This window comes from Pieris brassicae, chromosome 9, assembly GCF_905147105.1.
Source record: "Pieris brassicae chromosome 9, ilPieBrab1.1, whole genome shotgun sequence".
NCBI classification, from domain to species: Eukaryota; Metazoa; Arthropoda; class Insecta; order Lepidoptera; family Pieridae; genus Pieris; species Pieris brassicae.
The window spans coordinates 289046-310601 of NC_059673.1; the positions used below are offsets into that span (position 1 = coordinate 289046).

Consider the following 21556-nt stretch of genomic DNA (forward strand, 5'->3'; position numbering starts at 1 on the left):
TAGTAAAATTTATTGAGAACTACAAAGTTAAAAACACATTAATCCAATTGCTTTCAAACGGGGTTCCAAGTTTATTTTAGCTATTCAACACCAGGTGGTACTTTTCTTATTGTTGTAAAGATGGAACTTCAAGAAGATATCTCAAAGATAAATTGGAGTTCCAGCGCTGTACCTTCTAATTATATTTGCAAAACTTTCTTAATACTTATGTTTTAACCGTTTATAAAAGGTTGTGTTTCTTACTATTTAACTTTGCAGTATAGACATTTGTATTTTTTCTTGTATACTTGACAGAATGTATGTACGGATTCGAGGCGACGGCTAAGTGAATACCAAGTACGGTTCCTTATGTCAATAAAAATGAATTTTAATGTGCGTATGTCTGTCTGTATATGTCATTTGATCGGTGTGTAGTTTTCGCATTCTACATTTCTGTCATAGAAAAAATGATAGTTTTAGTAGTAAATCTAAAGTCAAAACACTCGAATACACAATGAGAAATAGCACACAACGTCCACTACACTACTAGAAGCTCAGCGGGTGGGGAGGGAGGAGGGTTCAAACAAAAAATAAAAGCAGGCCGGTCCGCGGGAGCTCCGCGAGGGCGGAGACCCCGCGGCGCCGGCGCACACGTCAATTTCACCGAATGTATTTCAATAAAATCATACTTTTCCACTTGTTAGGTATTGTCCATATCGTATCTAACTATTTTATATTTACAAGGGTAAATGCTTCGCTTACAAAAAGAAAACAAAAGTATTGAACACCTATTACGAGCTATAATTAATAATAAAGTCTATCTATCGATACAGAAAGAGGATCGTCCCTCGGCGACCACCGGTGGAGTCGCGGTCGCGCCGCCCACGGCGTATCACAAGTGCGGGGGCGGCGTCCAGTGAATAAATATTACAAGGGTTTCCGCAAACGTGCCAAACGAATTACGAGCGGACGTTCGCCGGGTCCCGAGAGAACTTCGAGCGTAGGCCTTCACACGTCGCGACACGCCGAGGTGGAAAACGCGAGCCGAACACATAAAAGACGTTTTCTCTTCCCTCGCCGCCTCCGCGGAGCAGAGATCACTCCGTTCGTCCACAGTAAGTACATATTTTCAATCACTCGTACGACGTACAAAAGTTTGTCTCGATTCAAACATTCACAGGCGAGACGGCGGGTCGACGGCTCTCGACACACGTGTTTAAATACAGCGATGATTACACATAAAACATAGTAAACGGGGATACAATATAGTACAGGACGCGGCCGCCGCCCGCGCACGCGCACGCGCCACGCTAAACGCGCGCTGCTCCTGGCAGTTCGCTTCGTTCGCTCTCTTCACTTCGTCGACTCGTAAAACGATAAGGCAATATTAAATGGAGGCGTCTCGCGAGAAGAGTTCGGGGAGTTGGTGTTTATCGGTTGTCTCTTTCTGTCGAAGCGCAAACACGATTCGACAGAGAGAGACGAGAGACAATTATAAAGATTAGGATAGGAGTAGCGGAATTAATATTTCTTTAATACGACCTTACCGTTCCATCGAATCGGTTTAAATCTATAGTAAAGTGTGAAGTTTATCGCGAGAGTAAAAGTCTTCGGTAATTTTATAAACATTTTTCATCGTTTGAACGTTTATAACGTGTAAGTCTTTTGAAATTCAAGCTTTTCTTTTCATCGAAAGAAAACTTCACGAAAAGAACAGATTTTTTTAATCTCTAACTAAATTTTGTACCTTTATGGTTATCACCTAAACGGTTTGATAACGCCCTCTCCGGGCGATGAAGTCGAACGTGGGCTCCGGCCACGTCGAGTGAGTCTATCACGTTTTCGGCGAGTTCGGACGATACCTCTGTACCTCCGCTCTCCTCTTTTATCACAACTGACGAGACGAACCGAACGCCCTCGAGGTCTCGGACGCGGACCCGATCGGGTGCGGACGCTCGACGAGAGTTCGATCGCTCGCCCTTCCCTCGCGCTCCCTACACGGGGACGTATTTCGATTTGAAACCGAGCGTGAGCGAGACGAGGAGGGATTGAAGCTTCGGCGGACGCGAAGGAGACGCTATCGGCCCCCCTCCGGGCCCCGGGCGGTGTGTCAGAGCGCGGCGGGCTGCGTGGCGGATGCGGCGGTGGGCTGCGGCGCGGGCTGCGTCGACTGCGGAGCGGAAGTGGGCTGCTCACCGGGGTCGGGCTCGTAAGGCCGGAAGGGCCGGTAGAGCAGCGGAGGCGGGGCCGCGGCGCGGCGCGACTCTTTCTCCCTCGCCGCTCTCTCTCGCTCCCGGGCTTCTTTTTCTCGCAGCTCTCGCTCTCTGGAAACGTCGGAGCGAGTTAAGACGAAAGCGTTGAAATATTAAAAAAGTGGTCTTTATTTGAAGTGACCTCACCTCTCCCTTTCCCTCTCCCGTTCGCGTTCCCGCTCCCTCTCCCTCTGCAGCGCTATTTCCTTTTCCCTCTCGTCGTGCAGAGCGTGCGCGTGTGCCGCGTGCTGATGGTGCGCCGGATGACCCGGATGCGCCGGGTGGCCCGGATGTCCCGGATGACCGGGGTGTCCGGGGTGACCCGGGTGTCCCGGATGCACCAAGGATAGAGGCGGGGCGAGGAGAGGATAGGCGGGATAGGGCGGGAGCCAACCGACGCCCATTCCGCCCCTGAACATGCGTTCCAGGTAGATTTGCTCCTCTGCCGCGAGCCTGTACCGGACGAAGATGACTTAAAAACACCCAAAATAGCATAACAAATTCGTGGTTAAACAAAGGTTTAAGTATCACATATAGTTAAATAATTAGGATGAGTAACTTTTGATTTTACTAGTATTTGCTGACTTTCAGAATTTAAAATTATACCTGTACTGCAAAGCGGCGCTGGAGTAGAGTCCCGGGTGCGCGTAGGGCGAATAAGTGGCCGGCTCCAGCAAAGGGAACGACGCCGCGGGATGCGACAGTCTGGTCGGAGATTTATTCAATTCACGTTATCAGATATATATTATGTCAATAGATAACAATATAACAGTGAGATTATTATTATTTTCATCAGCGGACGTCGAGGCAGGAAATTCGACTTAGGGTTCTTCAAGAAAAGAGCGTACCAATTCTTAAAAGGCCGGAAACGGACTCGCGAATTGAGAGTGTCCATGGAGGTTACCATGCTTAATGATTTAACATCAGGTCTGCCCACTGTTATAAAAAAAATGAAAATGAAATTTGAGTCTCACCTGTCGTCGGGGCGATAGGGCTGGAAGCCGGAGGCCGGCAGATGGTGTGGCGAGGCGCGCTTCGCCGGAGCCGGAGGTGGCTTGTCCTTGCCCGCGTCCCGCTCCCCTCCCGTCGGTCCGCCGCCCGCTCCTGTACACTCGCGCGGTCAGCCAGAGGCCCGACTCTCGTATGGAGCACTTTAGCCGGCGACGTAAAGGTCGCTCGATACAAGACCGTCTTTACGGTGTTACGACATTACAACTACGTTAACGAACGAACCGAACCAGTGTCTTTGACCGTATTCAAAATAAAAGTAAAAACTCCGAGCAATACTGCAATCCGTGGTACATTTAAGAAATCTCATACGCAGTCTGTACGCCTCGGGGAGTAAAGTTTGAAAGCTTAATTAGCTTAACATCGTCAGACACAACACGAATGAACGATTGAAAGAGTACAGTATTGCTCGTGGGGGTCGGTTGGGGGATGGCAAGCGTGCGACTCACCGTCTTTAGAATCTGGGCCGGCGTTTTTGGCGAGCGTGCGTAACGCCGCCGCAAACGGACCGCCCTTATTTGCGGCCAATTCCGTCCGCTTGGCAATTTTGTTCGCGCTCACACCTGGAAAGAGGAGAAACACCTGGCTTAACATCATACTAATAGATACCAAATAAGTCAATTTCTATTTAAACATAGCATTGTTGCCGCCGTGTCAACCCACGTTGGAAGGTGGCATATGTCGGCTGCTAGCCCTAAGCAATGGCGCGGAACCGAGGGTGAAACGTACAATTATTATGTAATATATGAGATCACAAGCGTAAAAATGACATGGCATTTAAAAAAAAAGTTATTTATTGTTGCCTGATACATTAGATATAGAGAAACATTGAATATTTTCTATAATAATATGTGTACGCGCAGTCTTTAAGGTGGTTCTCTGATCAGTAATTTTTACTTGTTTCCGAATGTTACATATTCTTCAAAGTACGATCTTGTGTACCTATACAGTCCCCGCAAGGCATCCACAACAGTGTAAGTTTATGCATATTGTGGCAATATTCTTCAAAGACAATGTAAAGAACAAAACAATACAATGGGTCACATGTTAAGTGGCTGATATAGTGGAGGGCATAAGCGACATTAAATAAAGTCAGACGGTTCGTTCGGGCAACCCGTTAATTGACCCATGAATTAAAGTGGCCCGGCCTGATGGGAGCATGTGATCTCATTGCGGCATTGCCGGGATCAGGTGAGGTCTTGTACATAGTTAAATACATGAGTTTATATGTATATTATACTGGTAGGTAAATTAAATCTTTTGTGTTTTTATTTTAGGGGTTAGAAAAAAAACTACAAGGTTTTCGTTACGTTAATAGATAGATAATGTTGAGTCTTTTAATTTTAAAAAAGTCCTACCGTACATTTTCATTTCTTTTGGAATGAATAGATAAAATCAATTATATTATTAATTTCATTAAAAAAATCAATTTTAATTAGGTATAGGTATTAGAATACCCGAGAGGGTAAGAGCTGTAGACATTTTTTGGACCACAAAATTAGGACAAACGCATGATACAAATTGAAGTGTGTGTCCTATATCTACTCATAGCTGAGGCCAGAGAACCATGAATTATGTCAAAACACTGTGCAATGTCATCATGGTAGCGACATAAACTATTGGAGAGTTTCTGCCAACGTTTGTAATGTGGGATGTGAAAACATCTTCGATTGTATAAACGACTCCCGACCCGAGGAACTTGTATGGATAAACGTTCCAAAATTTCCGTGCGATCCACAATTCCGTTAATTACTTTAAATAGTTATGGCAAGTCGATGTTTGCTCTACGAACGCTCTGAGATTCCATGTTATAATACTTTAGCCTATCCTCATATTTACTTAAAATTGCACATTTATTATTTTTAAAGGATAAATGGTATCAAAACTCTGCAGGGTACAGCCTCGCTGAATGGGTTAAAAACCTTAAATACCAGATACAACTATTGAACTCCAATATGCTTCTAGCGTGGCTGATAAACATAGTAACAACGACACTGGGATCAGTAAGACTACCTGTTAATCTGGAGATAAAACCATATATCTCTAGTTAAGTGCAGATATGTGAAGCATTAATAAAGTCCATGACAAGACAGCGTTGACTAATACATTAGCGAGGTACCGATGCGGCGAGTCAATTGCGCCCTCGCCTCCTGACCTTCTTCATTGCTCAACTGATACGGGACTCTGCGACCATGTCATTGGCGACGAGACCGTAAATTCATAAGAGTTTATTTTTAAACATAAACTTATCAACATAATACGAAGAATACACTACCATTTCTACGTATTTCGCAATTCAATGTTCAAGGTGCAAATCATAAAAAATATCTTACATAATTCTTAAATAAAAATAATATTGATATTTGTTTACTAAATGAGACATGGTAAAAAGACCATCAATCTTTTTATATAACCAGAAGCTTGTAATGTATAAGTAGATAAGAATTTAAAGAATGAAAGAAGAAGAAGAAAGGAAAGCGTGTCCGGGCCTTTAAGAAAGGCGTTAAGGCTTACGTGTCACGCAGGTCAAACACAGCCGTTATTTCTATAAATATGTAACTTGGAATGAATAAAATTACGCGGTAATTTCATATATTCATAACATAATCCTCAATGAAAAAGGCCGATAGCGTGGGTAGCGCTAGATGGGCAAATATAACTCGGGGTATAAAATCTATTTCTCGCCGAGCTCGTCTGACTGAGATGCTTCATATTTACTTTATCAACGTGGATAGTTTTATCAACACACTACACTGAAAACAATATTTCGTAATTAACGTTACTGCATTGAACCTCCGTTACTACCTAGTCCTTTATTATCAACAAAAATACTTCCTTTGTATAACACGTCGACAACTTCAGTGTTAAAATAAGAATATTCTCTATACAAGAGAGTATCTGATATATCTTATAACATGTTCTTGTTTTAAAGCTGTGACCACAAGTCCTATTTTAAAAAAATACATGTTTTACAAAACACTTCGAGATAACAATAGATGTTACTCAGCTATAATGGACGTTCAGTGTTTGGCCCTTACCCCCATTGGGGGCTATTCCCGTCCTTAACGACCGGCATTATTGATAAACACACATAATGAGGTCGGGTTTGTTTAGTTTAGTGCCGGCAATGTTGAACCGATATTGGGGAGTGTTTCCATTACAATAATTAGTATTGGTTATACAGTGAGATTGGTTTGATGGTTTCGTATTAAAAGGGTAGTGAAAAAACAAATTATCCTTGTAAATCATTATGCTAGAAATTTCTTTAAACGTAGTATTATTGAAATATCGTTAAAACATCCGTAGAGCCTCTACGCGTATCGCTACGTTGGTGTAGCTGTAATAGAATTTCTATGTTTGTTTCATAATCATTTATTTGTCAATCATATAGGCAAGTAGGTGATCAGCCGCCTGAGCCTGACACGCCGGTTTCCTCACGATGTTTTTCGTCACCGTTTAAGCCAATGTGAAATGCGCACATAGACAGACAGTCCATTGGTGCACAGCCGGGGATCAAACCTACGACCTCAGGGATTAGAGTCGCGCTGATGCCAATAGGCAAACACTGTTCTATTTTAATAGTAGAATTAATATATTGAACCTTGCTTTAATTATCAACAGTAACATAAACAATCACATCAAATTATACTTTCCGTTTTTCGTTACAGAGACATTCGTACAAATGCAAAAAGAATTTCCATTTGTTTCACTTGAAGCTTTTCAACGATATTATTAAATGCATTGTTGCAGTGTAATGTGAGCGGAAATTATATATTTGAGAGTCAAATAGCTGCGGCGGATAGTTGCCGGTGCCGAGTAGCGAAACCTCTCACCCCAAACCACTGCAGTCATTGTAGGGTTGTCGATTTGTCTACAAACGTACACGAACTGTGTCGTATTATTTCTTATTCGCAAACATATTTATATATTACAACTTACATTCGTATTTACAACCTCAATGCCAAAGTGAAATTCAATCGGTTTGCATTTATTACAACTATATATTATACTAACTAAATATTAGCCAGTTAGCGCTCGGCAGCCCTATTCTGAAGTAGAGTAAGTTCGCATCGGCACTCGCAGTACACTACAAGTACAACAAGTGTGCTGTATATTCAGTGCCGAGTTTGGAGTCTGCGCATTACGCCGTTCCTCAGTCTGTGGGACGTGGGATAGGAGGTCGGCGATAGCGGTAGAACATTGTGTTTAATACGTTTCCAGCAAAATGGTAATACATAATTGCTCACGAAGGCTTTTTATAGATCTATAGCTATACTCCTACCAACTCCGAGAGATTAAGCTCCAAGCACTCCTTTTGGGACAGAATAGCATACAAACTTCTACTGTACACTATGATAAAATGATTTTTTTGATATTCTTCAACTCTACAGGAACCACACCAAAACAATAATAATAATAAACAAATATAAACAAAGTCCATAGAGCTCATAAGCATCGAGAGCCTGAGTCAATACAAACCAGAACGCTCGAGTTCCCAACTCAAACCGTTGTCGGCGTCGTGTGCGGATTTCCATTACAACCCCCACCCCTTGGCCCCTCCCCCGGTCGGCAAACACTAACACCGCAAATGGGCCACTTTGCTGCCTACGCGATTTATTACCGAGCATCGTCCACCGAACGCTACCACTACTCGCGACTAGTTACGCTTTTATGATTTTATCATACTCAAGTACACTTTCAAATTCCCATCTGTATTTACTAAGCACCAGCGAATATATATTTTTATACCAGTGTTATTTTTTATTGCAGGTCATTGTAGTGCAGTGATGGCCTTGGGGCTTCAGCGTACGACTATTATCCCTGACGTCGTAGGTTCGATCCCCGGCTGTGCACCAGTGGACTTTATGTCTAAGCGCATTTAACATTGGCTCAAACAGTGAAGGAAACCGGCTCGCCTTAGACCCAAAATGTCGACGGCGTGTGTCAAGCACAGGAGGCTGATCACCAACTTGCCTATTGACAAACGATCATAAAGCAACTACATACATATGAGGTCTGATTTATAAATTGTTGAATATATTTATATTTATTTCCTGTAGTCTGATATAAATTTTCCGCAATCTTTATCGTATTAATAACAATGTTTTAACTTGACTATAAATAATCCGGCACCCTCACACTCTCCCTCCCACGTGTAACTCAAACCTGAGATGGAATGTATACTCGACGTTTAATAAATTTTAAAAGCTTTAATCTGAAAATATATATTTTACGATTATCAGAATCGCAGACTCAATACAAAAAGGCTATATAAAATGGGAAACTTTTAATCAAGATTAAGTCTACGAAAGCTGAACAAAATCTGGCAGCGGCGCATATTATTATTACGTTTCGGGCAATTCAATTTTAGCCGGCTCCTCGCGCGGCGAAACTTTATCACGGGGCAATACAATCTAATTTCGATTGGACCACACCGAGATTACCCCAACTTGTTAGGGCAAAAGGGGCTTCGGAACATCGGCTTTATTTTCCTGCCACTTTAGTCGACATTTATTTATTGAAGCTCTTATTCGTAGGCGGTTAAGGCCGAGTCGCTAAACTAGCGGCTCCGTCGCATTTGTGTACATTATCTCGACACCCGGTGTCAACTTTTAATTGAAGTTTCCGAGTTGGGCGACAACTGTTTCCAAACCGCAACAACGCTAATTGAAATTTTTATAATTACACTTCCCTCGAACCACGCCTCGTTGGTAACGTAATAATTGTGATGATTAATGATACGGCTAAGCTTTGTTTCGCGAATATATAAACAACTCAAAAACATGCTTCCATTTCTCGTTTCAAGAGGTTACGCTGCACTAGCTTCAATATCAATACAAAGAGTAAACACTCGAACAAAACATAAGATCCACTTACAGCATCGCGATTTAGCGCGGGTTCGTTTAGCGGTTCAACGCACCGCGTGACACCGGCGCGGGGGCGAGCGATATACCGGGAGTTAAGCCGGGGGGCGGGGCTGCGGGGTGAGGCTGGGGGAGTTTATCACCTCCAACGATCCGCGGAATAAGGACGTTTTATACGCTCATCCGGATGTCAGATGGTGAGAGAATTATTACTGCAAACGGTGTCCGTGTCAGGAGTCAAGACTTGCGATCCTCACCGTATCAAGGAGAATTGTTGTCAACACATTTTACGAAATGCTGGTGCACATCTAATTTTAAAAACGCTAGACTGTGTATTAAGTAGAAATTACTTTTACCTATAAATATGAACAGAGATTGCTTCCAATGTCGGGAGTATCTCAATGTCTAGAAAATAACGATTTTTTTTAGACATTTACTTGTACTTTCACGCAATTATGGATTAAATTGCAAAATATGGTTTTAAGTAGCTTTCAAAACGCCATCGCTTATGTTATGCATCGTATTTTGCGGGTAAGTCGAGATGCGCGCGCACTTCAACGGAGCTAGGGTAACAACGTGATTTTTATTTAAATGAGACCCTGAGATTAGGGCGATCATGTGAAATCATTTCTTATTTAAATATCGAATCCATGAGCTTTTATCCCTCACGAAATACTCACGGACGATGAAAAATAAATATAGAAAAGGATATCTACCTAGTTAGTGAGTTCTAGTAGTTTTTATTCCTGTACAACGATGGCATATATGCGAAATAATTAAATGTTATTTCGCTATGAAACGAATGCTAAATAAATGTAATATAATATGTTAAAAAGAGTATCTACCTACGTCTGCTGAGACTATTCTTAGAACTCGGACGGTTTAGAAAATAGGCACGCTTATAAAACTAACAAAGCCTACATGAGCAAAATGAGCCTTGGCTCGTACAGATGTGATATGAAATAGTAAAGCAAGAGTAGTAGATTAATAATAAACGCTAACACAATATGAGATAAAAGACAGACTTTAATCAATTGTCAAGTGTCAAATTAAAAAATAGAAAACACAAAACGCGCGTCCCTCTAATTGAACTGTCAGAAAATATGCCAAAAGAATTACAGCCGTGATAGATATCGTATCATGTGTCGTGCATCAATCACTATTCTATATTGGTTGTGTAGACTCATTTAGACTTCAAAGGGAGAGTTTTACTATGCGTGTACATACGTGTGTGTAGTTAATAATCTGTTTTTATCTCGGATAAAGAACCAGAAGTTTGTATTCTTTCCTCGCTATACGAAGACTGTTAAAATCAGTTGATTGTTTTACGTTAAGTTCGTTGACTTATCTTTATAAAGAATAGTGATAAACATTGCTCAACCGTCTCTCGAATCAGCCAAAGTCAAAACATCTTTTATGAGGCACTGTGTTAAATTTTACAACCAAATACCTTGTAACATTGGAACTAAACGAAAGAAAATTTAATATTTTTTATAAAGATACTTTTTGTAGACAAGCATATTACAAGTAAGAGGATTATATTTAAGATAAAAATTCTTGGAAACATGCTGAGCCTGCTCCGTAGGACCATCAAAATAGACAAACTGTTTGCTAATCTAGCCATACAGGTTTACATATATATATATATACATATTTAAGACATCAACTTTGACGTAGGTCACACACTGTTTGACTGTATGTTAAATATTTATTTTTTTATAAAAAATAATGTAAAGTATGTATAAATATAAATGTATAGTTGCAATATTTGTGCTGCATTGTTTTTATAGTACAATATTTTTTTTGTTAATTTTACATAATTATCAAATCTATGTATACAAAATATTGTAAAAACTATTTCAAAAGAGTAAGTATGGAGTTTCTTGCCCATTCTTCTGTATATTAAACTACCTTTTGGAAGAGGCAACTAGTAATTTTGACTTTCCAAAGGCCTATTGACCTAATTAAAATAAATGACTTGACTTTGACTATATGACACAAAATAGCCACGTATACTTATTTTAATCAAATTCACTGATTAAAGCTCCTACAGATAACATCCAAGTCAAGCCTCTAGACAACCCGAGTCGTAAATACAAACGTAGTGCGGGACGTCTTTGGCGAGGGTTCGTAGTTCACATTCATTCATCACGCGTTGTCAGCAGCAACCTCACAGAAGCCTAATTGAGTATTTAGCCCACCGCAAAGTGCGGAGAAAGATTATGTAGGGGGACGGCTCTCATGACGTGACAATCAGAAACTGGGATCACTAAACCAAACAAATTAATCAGCTAGATTAAATGTTATAATTTTTTTAAACAACGATCTCGGATTTAAGTTTCTTATTTACTCAGTTTTAATAATGTGCTAATAAAGAAGATTGGAGAAGTCAAAAGGCTATGTACCGTTCTATTCTTCTTTTGGAACCTTAAGAAGATTCAATGTGTTTATGTTAAGAGATGGGTCGGTAACATTCCCCGCGTCCCTGATAACAGATTATGGGTTAAAAAGACCCTTACTCGGAATGGCCCAGTGGGAAGAAAAAAGAGAGGATGCCGACCTGAAACCTGGGACGATGGAATAAAATGGATTGCGGGGAAGGATTGGAAAATGGTTGCGAGGATGAGACACTTCACTCCTTCACTCCTTCCGGAGTTAAACATATTGACATGGACTTAATGTGATCAAACAAATAGAGAGAACTAGCAGAAACTTCAAATACATGCCAAGCATGGCGGCAAGACAAAGGCATTTCTAGTGATATACGAGTGTGTAAATAATTGTCCCAGCATGGCTAGGTGTGCACAGCTTTCCGAATCATTTGTAAGGTCACATACCGACCTGACGGCTCCCGTCCGCCCTCCATTAACTTGTCACTTAGGGGCTTAACAGGATGAGCGATCACCTGAGCGACGTTATCGATAAAATACTATTTTTTTGCATAACATTTAATCATATCGAGTAGAAGAAATACCAGTGGCCAAAATTCATATTTCGGTAGGAAATTTAATAGGTGGTGGTACACATACCTGGGTGGGGGTAGTAAGGCGCCCCAGCGCTCATCGGATGTGGCGCCCGGTACTCCATCACTCACAATTCACGCACACATCACCTCATCGATATCAAGTGTCATCTTTCGATTAATCAAACACCACACTAGAGTCTGATATGAGCAATTCAGCGGTATCATTCTCCCCAAGAGTTTTTATAACTTCACGAAAAGCCGTTATTTTCACGTACACAGTAATAGTTTTAATTCTTTGTTTTGTACGATATATATCGGAAATGTAGAAATAAATCAATGACAACGTGTGTCGATAATATTCTATTTACACGATGAAGGTTAAGTGATGTAACGATACAAACCACGTTATCGATAATACGGTTTTCACGACATCCTCAGTTCTTTGTCCTGTCGCCGGTGATTTAATACCTTTCTGTCGTCGGCCCCTACTCGACGTTTGCCCTGACAATATTACGTTACAAAGGGCTTATAAATAATAACGTGAGCCGCATCTGCGAGGCAATTGTATTTATTCGTTGAAAATTGATAGTTCAAATTTATGAAATTCAAAGTATCAGTAATGTTTTCTAAAACATTTCAAACAATTTCAATATAGTTTATCGCCTTACTCCATTTTCTCCTAGAAACGTGTTGTTCATGTCAACATCGCGATTCTAAATTGACTCACAAAGCAAAGTGGAACACGAATATTATTATAATTACATCATGTATTTGTATAATTTAAACAACATTAATTTAAATGTTCCTTCCATAAACATTACATTGTAAATGAACAGCCTTTTAAGCTATGAACAGCCTTTATAAATCTTTGCCAAAAACCGACCGTACGAATAAAATAAAGCAATTTTCGGGGGCGAATAGCGCCAGCCAGCGTACACGGAAAAAAGGCTTTCGCAAATTAACAAAACAACCAAAAAAAAACTGGACTGCCCGGCTTTTAGACATAATGCGATAAATCGAGTCTGCACGAAAGATTTCTAAGCCATTTTGATGCTTTTTATTTTACATACTAGACTAATTACCATCCTGAATTTTGAAAACGCCAAGAAACACGTTTGAATGTGAAAGAAAGCCAACTGAAAAATATAGGCTTAAATGCGATTAAGTGAGCACTTAAAGCGCTTCAGTGGTTATTCAAACAAGAAAGAGTGTGAGTGCGGCGGTGTATTTGCGCTCGCTTTAAGCGGCGTTAAGTGACAAATCCTCGGGGATAGTGGGATGAGACTCGCTAATGGAAGCGTATACGGGATCAGGCAGTTATAATTACGTACTCAGCGCTCGTAAACTACACAGCTTATCTAATAATTCAGATATTGAAACCTACTATAATTCCTTTTATGGGCAATAATTATAAAAACAAATATTGGTTTGTTCGAGTACAGTAAGTGAATGCACGTCGTTTTAAGCTAAATATTTTACGAAATCATGTATAAATTTCAGTCATATTGAAAAAAGTTTTCAAGCTCGCTTCAAGTTTACGATTCGCGCCTAAATGGTAAAGTCTATTATAAAATGCATACAGCTATCGATCTATTCCGTTAAATAATTAATTCGACAATCCTCGACTTCGCTACAGCAATTTTAAGAAAATTATATGGAAAGTAAATAACAGTAGTTAGCAAACTACGTAAGATGCTACTGTGCTACGAAAAGTATTAAAAAGTTTATATCGTAAAAATCAAATTTATTTTGAACTGAACTTATTTTCATTTAGTTACCTATTCGTCCAACTTTAACTTTAACGACGCAATAATTTGTCAGTCACATAAAATCGTATGTATCGATAACAAAATCACATCACTACAAAATGCGACAAGCGATATACGACCGCACGCAACGTCACGACGCTTTCAACTGACAACTATGTAAACCGTCCCACTTCGGGGCGCTTGCGCGGCATTCGCCACGACTCACAGGCAAATATAGCCCCAACGCCCCGCAAATAAGGCAACGTTTCACTTGAAACAAATAACAGCCACCTGTACCAGTGTGCACGGCCGGAAGTCCACGATGCACTGTCATTTCCACTCTTCCACATTGCTTCCCTTATAAAATTGCGATTTGCCCCGAACCGGCGAAATGATTACGCGGGGAATAAATAACGCCCCGTCGATACATCGTTTACGGATGTCTGGATTAACGGGACGTTATCGGGTACACATTTAAGTGGAATAAAAATGCTATTACCATAGATATATAGTAAAAGCAATAAGGAAAAAACCTGTTGGCCATTTTAAAAGTGACAGCGAAAGTCAAATACCGGAATTGAATGAGCGGTGTAAATAAGTCACACCAACCCACCGACACTGTTGCGTATGTGCAGGATAGTGATGCGCTTATACATCGGTAATTTAACAACCGTTGCTCATATTAAATCAATCCAAAATCACCAATTTCAAGTTAACAACGAGTCATTTTTAACAAACTGTTACATATTTGAAATTTATTTATTATTACAGAAATACATACATTATCCTTACAGACTATTCCAATAAAATATAATCTAGATTAAAAGTTAAGTGATATCAAAACCGTCGACAAATGCAACAGCTAATACATCACTAGTAACTCTGAACTCCCCCAGCGAGACAGCCGACACGGCATGCATCATAGACACAATTTATTTATACTATTGCGCGCTGTTTTCACTTACAAATTGCTGAAATCAATACACAACGCTATGCGAGCAAAAATGGCATTAACTACTTGCATTTGCATGTTGTTGTATATGCGGTTTAATATTATATATATTATATAGTAAATGGTCTGCAATTGAATAGAGCAGAACAAAGGCAATGCCGATATTTGAATGGCCTTGTAGCGATGAAGGGGTAGCCCTATCTCGGCATGGCTACACAGTACTGTAGTGTAGACAAACACAAGTACTTGAGCCGTGTAAGCTACAGATCCCTACTAACCACTTCGTTCGGCGCACGCGCCCTGTTCTCGCTGTAGAACTACGAGCGAATAGACTTGTAACAAATATTAAAACACGAATTATTATGCAATATTGCATACAACATTTTAATGAAAGCCAAACAGTTGTTTGTTCATCATACATACGCAATATCATATAACGTTTTAGGACTTTTGACATACGGAAGTCCTATGTCTCTGTGAAACAAAGAATTTCATAATTGGAAAAGAATAACCGTATCACCTCGACGTCCGTCGTTCCACAACTGAGCGTTTTGTTAAGGCAGTTATTGCCGCACACCACTAAGTGGTAACCAGCTCACCAAGTTATTCCAAAGCAATTCTTAAAGGCACTCGTGAGCCCTCTGGCTTTGAGTGTCCATGGGCGGTATCCTTTAAAATCAAGTGAGTTTCCTGGCCCTTTGTCCCCAGTTCTACGACTAACAAACGAAGTTGCACACGTCGTGGAAACATACAACTAAATAATCACGTAATTACTACACATGAGCATTAAACCGAGTTTGTTTAATGTTAGTCTATTGGTTCAAAGCTCTACACTCGGGGAGTCGGAGTATAGACGGGGTGTGATTGCATTAACCGTTCGCCCCCGCACTAATCACACTACACGCTATACAGCGTGTTCCGCACTCGTCCAACTGTAATGGAAGGGTTGGACTACTATATGTACTTTTAACGCTTATAAATTAATGTCAAATTTACCAAAGGTAAGAAAAGTAGCAGCTCATTTGGAAAACGGAGCTTTTCTTATCATTTCCTAAGAATTGCGAAAAATAATAAAAACTAAAACCTTTTTAGATTTGAGCCTCAGATTTCTGATCTACCCGACTTGATAACTGTTTCATGATAATTTGTCAATTTTATAGGCAAGTAGGTGATTAGCCTTCAGTGCCTGACTCATGTAGACTGTTTAAGGTTCACCCGGTTCATTCACAATATGTTCCTTCACCTTTCGAGCGAATGTTAAATGCGCACATAGAAAGTCCATTGGTGTACAGCCGGGGACGAGCCTACAACCTCAGTGATGACAGTCGTAGACAATTGCGTAGGATACAAAAGTAATCTTAAAATGGGTTTCGCTCCTGTCAAATGAATTCCTCCTTTTCAAACTCGGTCTATTAGTTATTCTCACCCCACGCGAGGTCATTTGGTCACTCGGCGTCATCCTGCCCCCCTGCTATCGTGTCCATTAATTGCTGTATTAACGCTCTGCTTGTCTTACTGTGGCCGATTATTCGCATCACTGATCTCAATTGCATCGACGTATGACTAGAACTATCATGACCAGTTATTTATATTGTTTTAAAGGAATTTCCGAAAGATTTTGGCCATGACTGTGATGCTCCTCTGATGTTTCAGAATAACATTTAGTTTTAAAATGGATAAAATTAAATAAAACGAAACATCTTTTTTCCCGCCAATTTATCGCAAATCGATTCAATTAGTCGCTAATAAAGCTACCCTTATAATGCTAGGGGACAAAGTTGATTGGAGTATTAGGCAAAGTTCACACTTGATTACTTCAACAATATGCGTTTGTGAAGGTGAGGAAGGAAGGAAGGAGGAAGCCTCTCTCGGCTTCCTAGAAGCGGTGGAGGGTCATATATAGAATTGGGACAACTTGGAGTTGACCCACTCTTTCCAGTTATTTTGATGAAATTGAAGTTCTCCTAGTTCGTTTCCATCCCTTAGTGAAATAAGCTTCTAAGCTCCACGAATGCGCCTTAATGAGCAAACGACAATTCGATTCGCAATACGGAAAAGTTTCGAGACAGCTTTGTGTACATAGCGTTACAACCCACGAGGGGTCTCAGTTGGTTTGATTGGTGTAATAATGCGCCTTCATGGAAGGTCGCGATTTTAATTTGAGACGAGCAATAAATTGCCTTCACAGTTATTTTATTTAATATTTACACTCTCAATCCTGTATCTGTCTAATATTAATATCTCATCTACAAAGTGTGGTGATCTATGTATAGACATTCTCGACTGGTGCCCCATCGGCCGCACTGCTGTCGCGCCTGCGCATTACACTTCCCGTTTCCATACTGACACGGGATGAAATACAACAAGATTGATAAAAAACTTATCAAACATAATTTTAATAATAAATTATTTATTTAAGCAAATAATATATTCATGAAATTAATTGCCGCCATTACCGCCAGCATGCTGTTGGGGACCAAATTCAGGTCACAAGTTATATGTCAAACAAAGCGTACAAATTTAATAAGAAGCCATGGATAATACAAGTCAACATTTAACGATATCGGAGGAAACAACGAAACCGCGTTCCTTAGCGACCCAAGAGCATTGATAAACCGAGGTACTACCGTTTTGAAACAAGGCCACACACTCAAACATACGCCTTACAACGCTCATGTTACGGCCTAAAATAATTCAGCAAACACAAGTTTAATACACTCGAGAACATAATGATCCACATTCAAAGCCTTACTCCCCGTGAATAAGGGCCACGATCGCTTCATCCATTCGCTGTAATGTACGACACATGTCCGTTTTAGTACTTTTCAGGAGTTTCGAATGTTTGCGGTCGATTTATAGAAATCGCAGCGGAGTTTACAACTTATTTCTACCGTAATACAGGTCGTTTCAGAACGCTCGTGTTGAAGTTTACTTACGGCTTTCGGTTATTAAGTATGACTTACAAGAGTGAGATTGTAAAAATAGAATTAGGGAGGCGTTTCTTTGCGTTGGGGTCGATCGAATTATTACAGTTTATCAGCTAGGCAATACTTATGATGCCGGAAATTTAGGGTCATTCAATATGAAGTCGTAACAGTGGAAAGCGGTGTGCGAAGTGATGTGGAGGATATTCTAATCCCCATATAAAGTACTGGTTCGTTTAAAAGGAAAAACACATAATCGCGCGAGCACACGGGCGCAGGGATACGATATCCCGACGCGATGTCAATCAAACCCCTCACCTCTAGGGCTGTCCCATTCCGTCTGTCCCATTATGGCATGCATATTTCAATTAATTTTAAAATATTGGTAAAAAACATTGAAAATTACAAATACTAATGTAATATGAAAGGCTTTATTTTATGGAGCTCTGCATTACCCTTCTAAAAATGGATAAATCTGTTCACTATAATTACATACGCACAAATCATGTTGCTTAAAGCCTGCATTTAAGAAATGTAGTCTCTGTAGCAAATCACAACACGATGTTTTGACAACCCTGTCACAAGCCGTCCCCCTCGTAAGCGTCTGGCTGGTGGAGACGGTAAAAAGCGCGTCCCCCAATACCCCCACCATTAGCCCCTCTCCCGGGTGAATAATTCAAGTTGGCCAATAAAGCAGAACGCAAGACCAAACATCCGCCCTCGAGGGATAAGTGGATATGACTTGAACAGACAAAATACACACAACGAAATGAACACAAAGTGTGTGCGTCCTATGCAGAGTTATGCAGTTAGATCATATATCAACATTAAAATGTGTCTAGAAGATAGAAACACGATATTAATTTATTCACAAAAATACATACACTACTAAACCAATACGATAATATCGAAAATAAAAATATAATATGAAATACATAAGATACCCAATATCGCTACTGTGAGGTGTGTGAACTCACTCTGCGAACATATAAAGATGTGGGACAGCATTCAGTAAGCGCAACGTCTCCGGTAACGGGGATCTGTGCAACAGACCGCTTCTGGCCCTGGCATCGTCCCCCATATCCCATCAGCATATATAAATAGATGGCAGGCCAACATACTTATCAGTTATTGAAACACGCTCCCGCAGACGACTTGCACCCTACTTGCACATCAAAGCGCGTTGAGTCGTAAACACGAGACGGCTAATACCAATCCACAGAGAACTGGAGTCGCTAACAAATCGTCTCGTGCACGAGAGAACGACTTTGGTAGAGAACGATTAATGAAACAACAAGTTAGCAATTAAATTCTGTCAAATCATTGGTTTAAATATGACAAGTATACATTCATAATTCAACAACCCGCCAAAACGCTTCTTTAGGACGTTTACGATAACCCCTGTGACGTACTTTGCACGTACGTGCAATGTCATCGTTGTTTTACTAATCTGTAATGTTCTGTGTCAAGTGAATGACGGATAAAAAATTTAATTAATCTTATTTTTAAAGTGATGTGAGGGTAAACCGCTTCGTTACGTAACGCGTTACGGCACCAGTCTGTCTAGCTTCCCTTTCTCTCACGTTTACAGTAGGGGTAGGATAGTTCCTCCTCTCTTATTCTAACCCGCAGCCGAGCCGTATTTCGAACAGATGCTTTGCCCTGTCTCTACTCAGTGTTTAGTGTCCGTTAGACATTTACTGTTGACAGTGAACATATACCCTCAAACTATCACCGTTGAATGAGTTTATATTCATATAAAAAATATATATAATGAAGCAGAAGATAATCCTCGGAACATTACAGAATTAAATAGTTCAACTTAAATTAGTTTAAGTTATCTCTACTGTCGGGTGCCCCGAAACGCACAAAATTTAATTTAATTTTGATTAAAAACAAGATTTTAAATACATGTTTTATTCCGAATGCTCTCAACAAAATTATTTGTCATTCTTTCAAATAGCCTATTGCATTGACGAGATCGATGATAGATTTTCTGATAGATGAAGACCCCATGACCATCATGAGCTATAAACCAACGCATGAAAACGAATTCCCTTAAAATACAGTTAGCTACAGTAGTGGTAAACTAGCCACATGGAAGTTAAATATTGACACACGAATCCACTCATCAACGAGGCAATGCAGCAAAAGCGTTATCGTGAAGCTAATAACAATTAATTAGAGAGAGTTTCAATTGGATTCCCGCGAGGTAAAGTATCAAGAGAGCTGGCGTTCTGCCAACACTATCTCATTACACGCAGATCTCCCCGCCTCGGAAGTAGAGCCCGATAAATTTTATTGCGCTGTATTTCGTAAAATGTAGAATGTGAACAATATTTTAGTTTCAAATTTCTCATTAGACAGTTCGTTAATGGACGAAGTATCGAGGGAGAAAATTCCGCTTTATTTTAATAGAACGAGGGGCAAACAGGGCAGGAGGCTTACCTGATGTTTAGTGGTACCGCTGCCCATGGACACTAAATGCCAGAGGGCTCGCGAATGGTTTGGTACGGTACATTTAAAAAATGGTCAGTTGGAAACACCTTTAAACATATCAATAGTGTATCAAAGCGCGGTTACAGGTTAAGACAAAAACCGCATACTATTTCATGTGGATAAAATCGCTGCAGCAGCTAAACAAAGGCAGCCGGTATCGACAACAGTCGAGAGTCTTAAGAACAATGCACTGTAGGGATGCACCGTTTTCATTTATTTATCAGAAAAATATGTATATGTTTTAGGAATAACATATATTCATACAGACCTTTTGCCATTGTTACAAAATTTCCATTAAAAATAGACATATTTGACAATAGATAACAATGAATGACAAGAATTTATATTCTTGTCACTCATTGTTCCATGACATTAAGTCTTCAAAGATGAAACTAATCACGTGACTAGCGGCAAAATATATTTAACCAGCGGCATCACATCGAATATAACACCGAAAATAAACCCATCACTTCGACAACACTAGAGCAAAGTGCAAAGCTGATCAAACGGGACTACGCTGACAACGCGATACGACAAGCCCCACCATCGAGTATCGACACTCTGCACATATATTGGCAGCTTTTAGCGCAAAGCTCCACCCATTTCAAGTTTAAATGGTTTTTATAAAAACACTTCAGCGATTGCGATATCAAAGATACTTCTATAAAAGAAAAATACATATATTACTATATCCAAGAGTATTAAGAATGGTAGAAAAATTTATAAGCAGTAGAGTAGACGCTCAGCTCAGCCATCTCTGCCTATGCATTAAGGAAACGGATCGGTAATGTGTCCCATGCTCAGTTATCTCGTAGCCAGCACAAATAACTCTTTTTAGTTTTGTTGGCTGGCAAGTTGATTATCATTTGATTGCAATTACAATATTAGAGCACTAAATTGCCCACGTTTATCAAGCTTAAACTTAAACGTAATAAAGACCGTGTTATATGTTTTAATCAGAAATGTCAACATTGATAACTGATAAAACCAATAACACAGTATGGAATGCAATAAAGCGGCTTATCGGAAAGCTATTGTTGTGAGGGAGGCGAGTAGATGAGAGAGGTGAAGGGGTGGGATTGAGTCGCACCTGTGACGATGAAACGCAAATTGGAGAACTGGAATGTCACAAACATTGCATTCAGGCAAACACGTACAGTTACAAAGTCACTCGTAATTTTGTATTGCATCAAAGTCAAAGTGAGTTTACATTGCGTATTCTATGGGAAACCGACTCTTCAGTAAATATTGAAACCGAGCGTTAGTGGTTAAAGTATGCGTTAATTAAGAATATTGACAAATAAGTAATTGTTTCGAAGTAAATATATACACTCAAACGTGAGTAGTAAGTGACAACTGGGTAAG

The 21556-nt window shown here is 40.1% G+C and overlaps 1 protein-coding gene across 3 annotated transcripts in view; it reads right to left on the reverse strand.

Annotated features, from left to right (window-relative positions):
- Positions 1-633: 633 nt before the first annotated feature.
- The window catches only part of LOC123714358, a 70234-nt gene continuing 49311 nt past the window's right edge, over positions 634-21556 (reverse strand). For all 3 annotated transcript variants that reach the window (XM_045668588.1, XM_045668587.1, XM_045668586.1), the window contains 5 exons: positions 3689-3802; positions 3206-3335; positions 2838-2936; positions 2379-2684; positions 634-2303 (listed from right to left, as the gene is read on the reverse strand). In XM_045668588.1, the coding sequence (XP_045524544.1) occupies positions 2090-2303; positions 2379-2684; positions 2838-2936; positions 3206-3335; positions 3689-3802 (863 nt within the window). In that variant the 3' untranslated portion in view covers positions 634-2089. The remainder of the gene's footprint in view (positions 2304-2378; positions 2685-2837; positions 2937-3205; positions 3336-3688; positions 3803-21556) is intronic.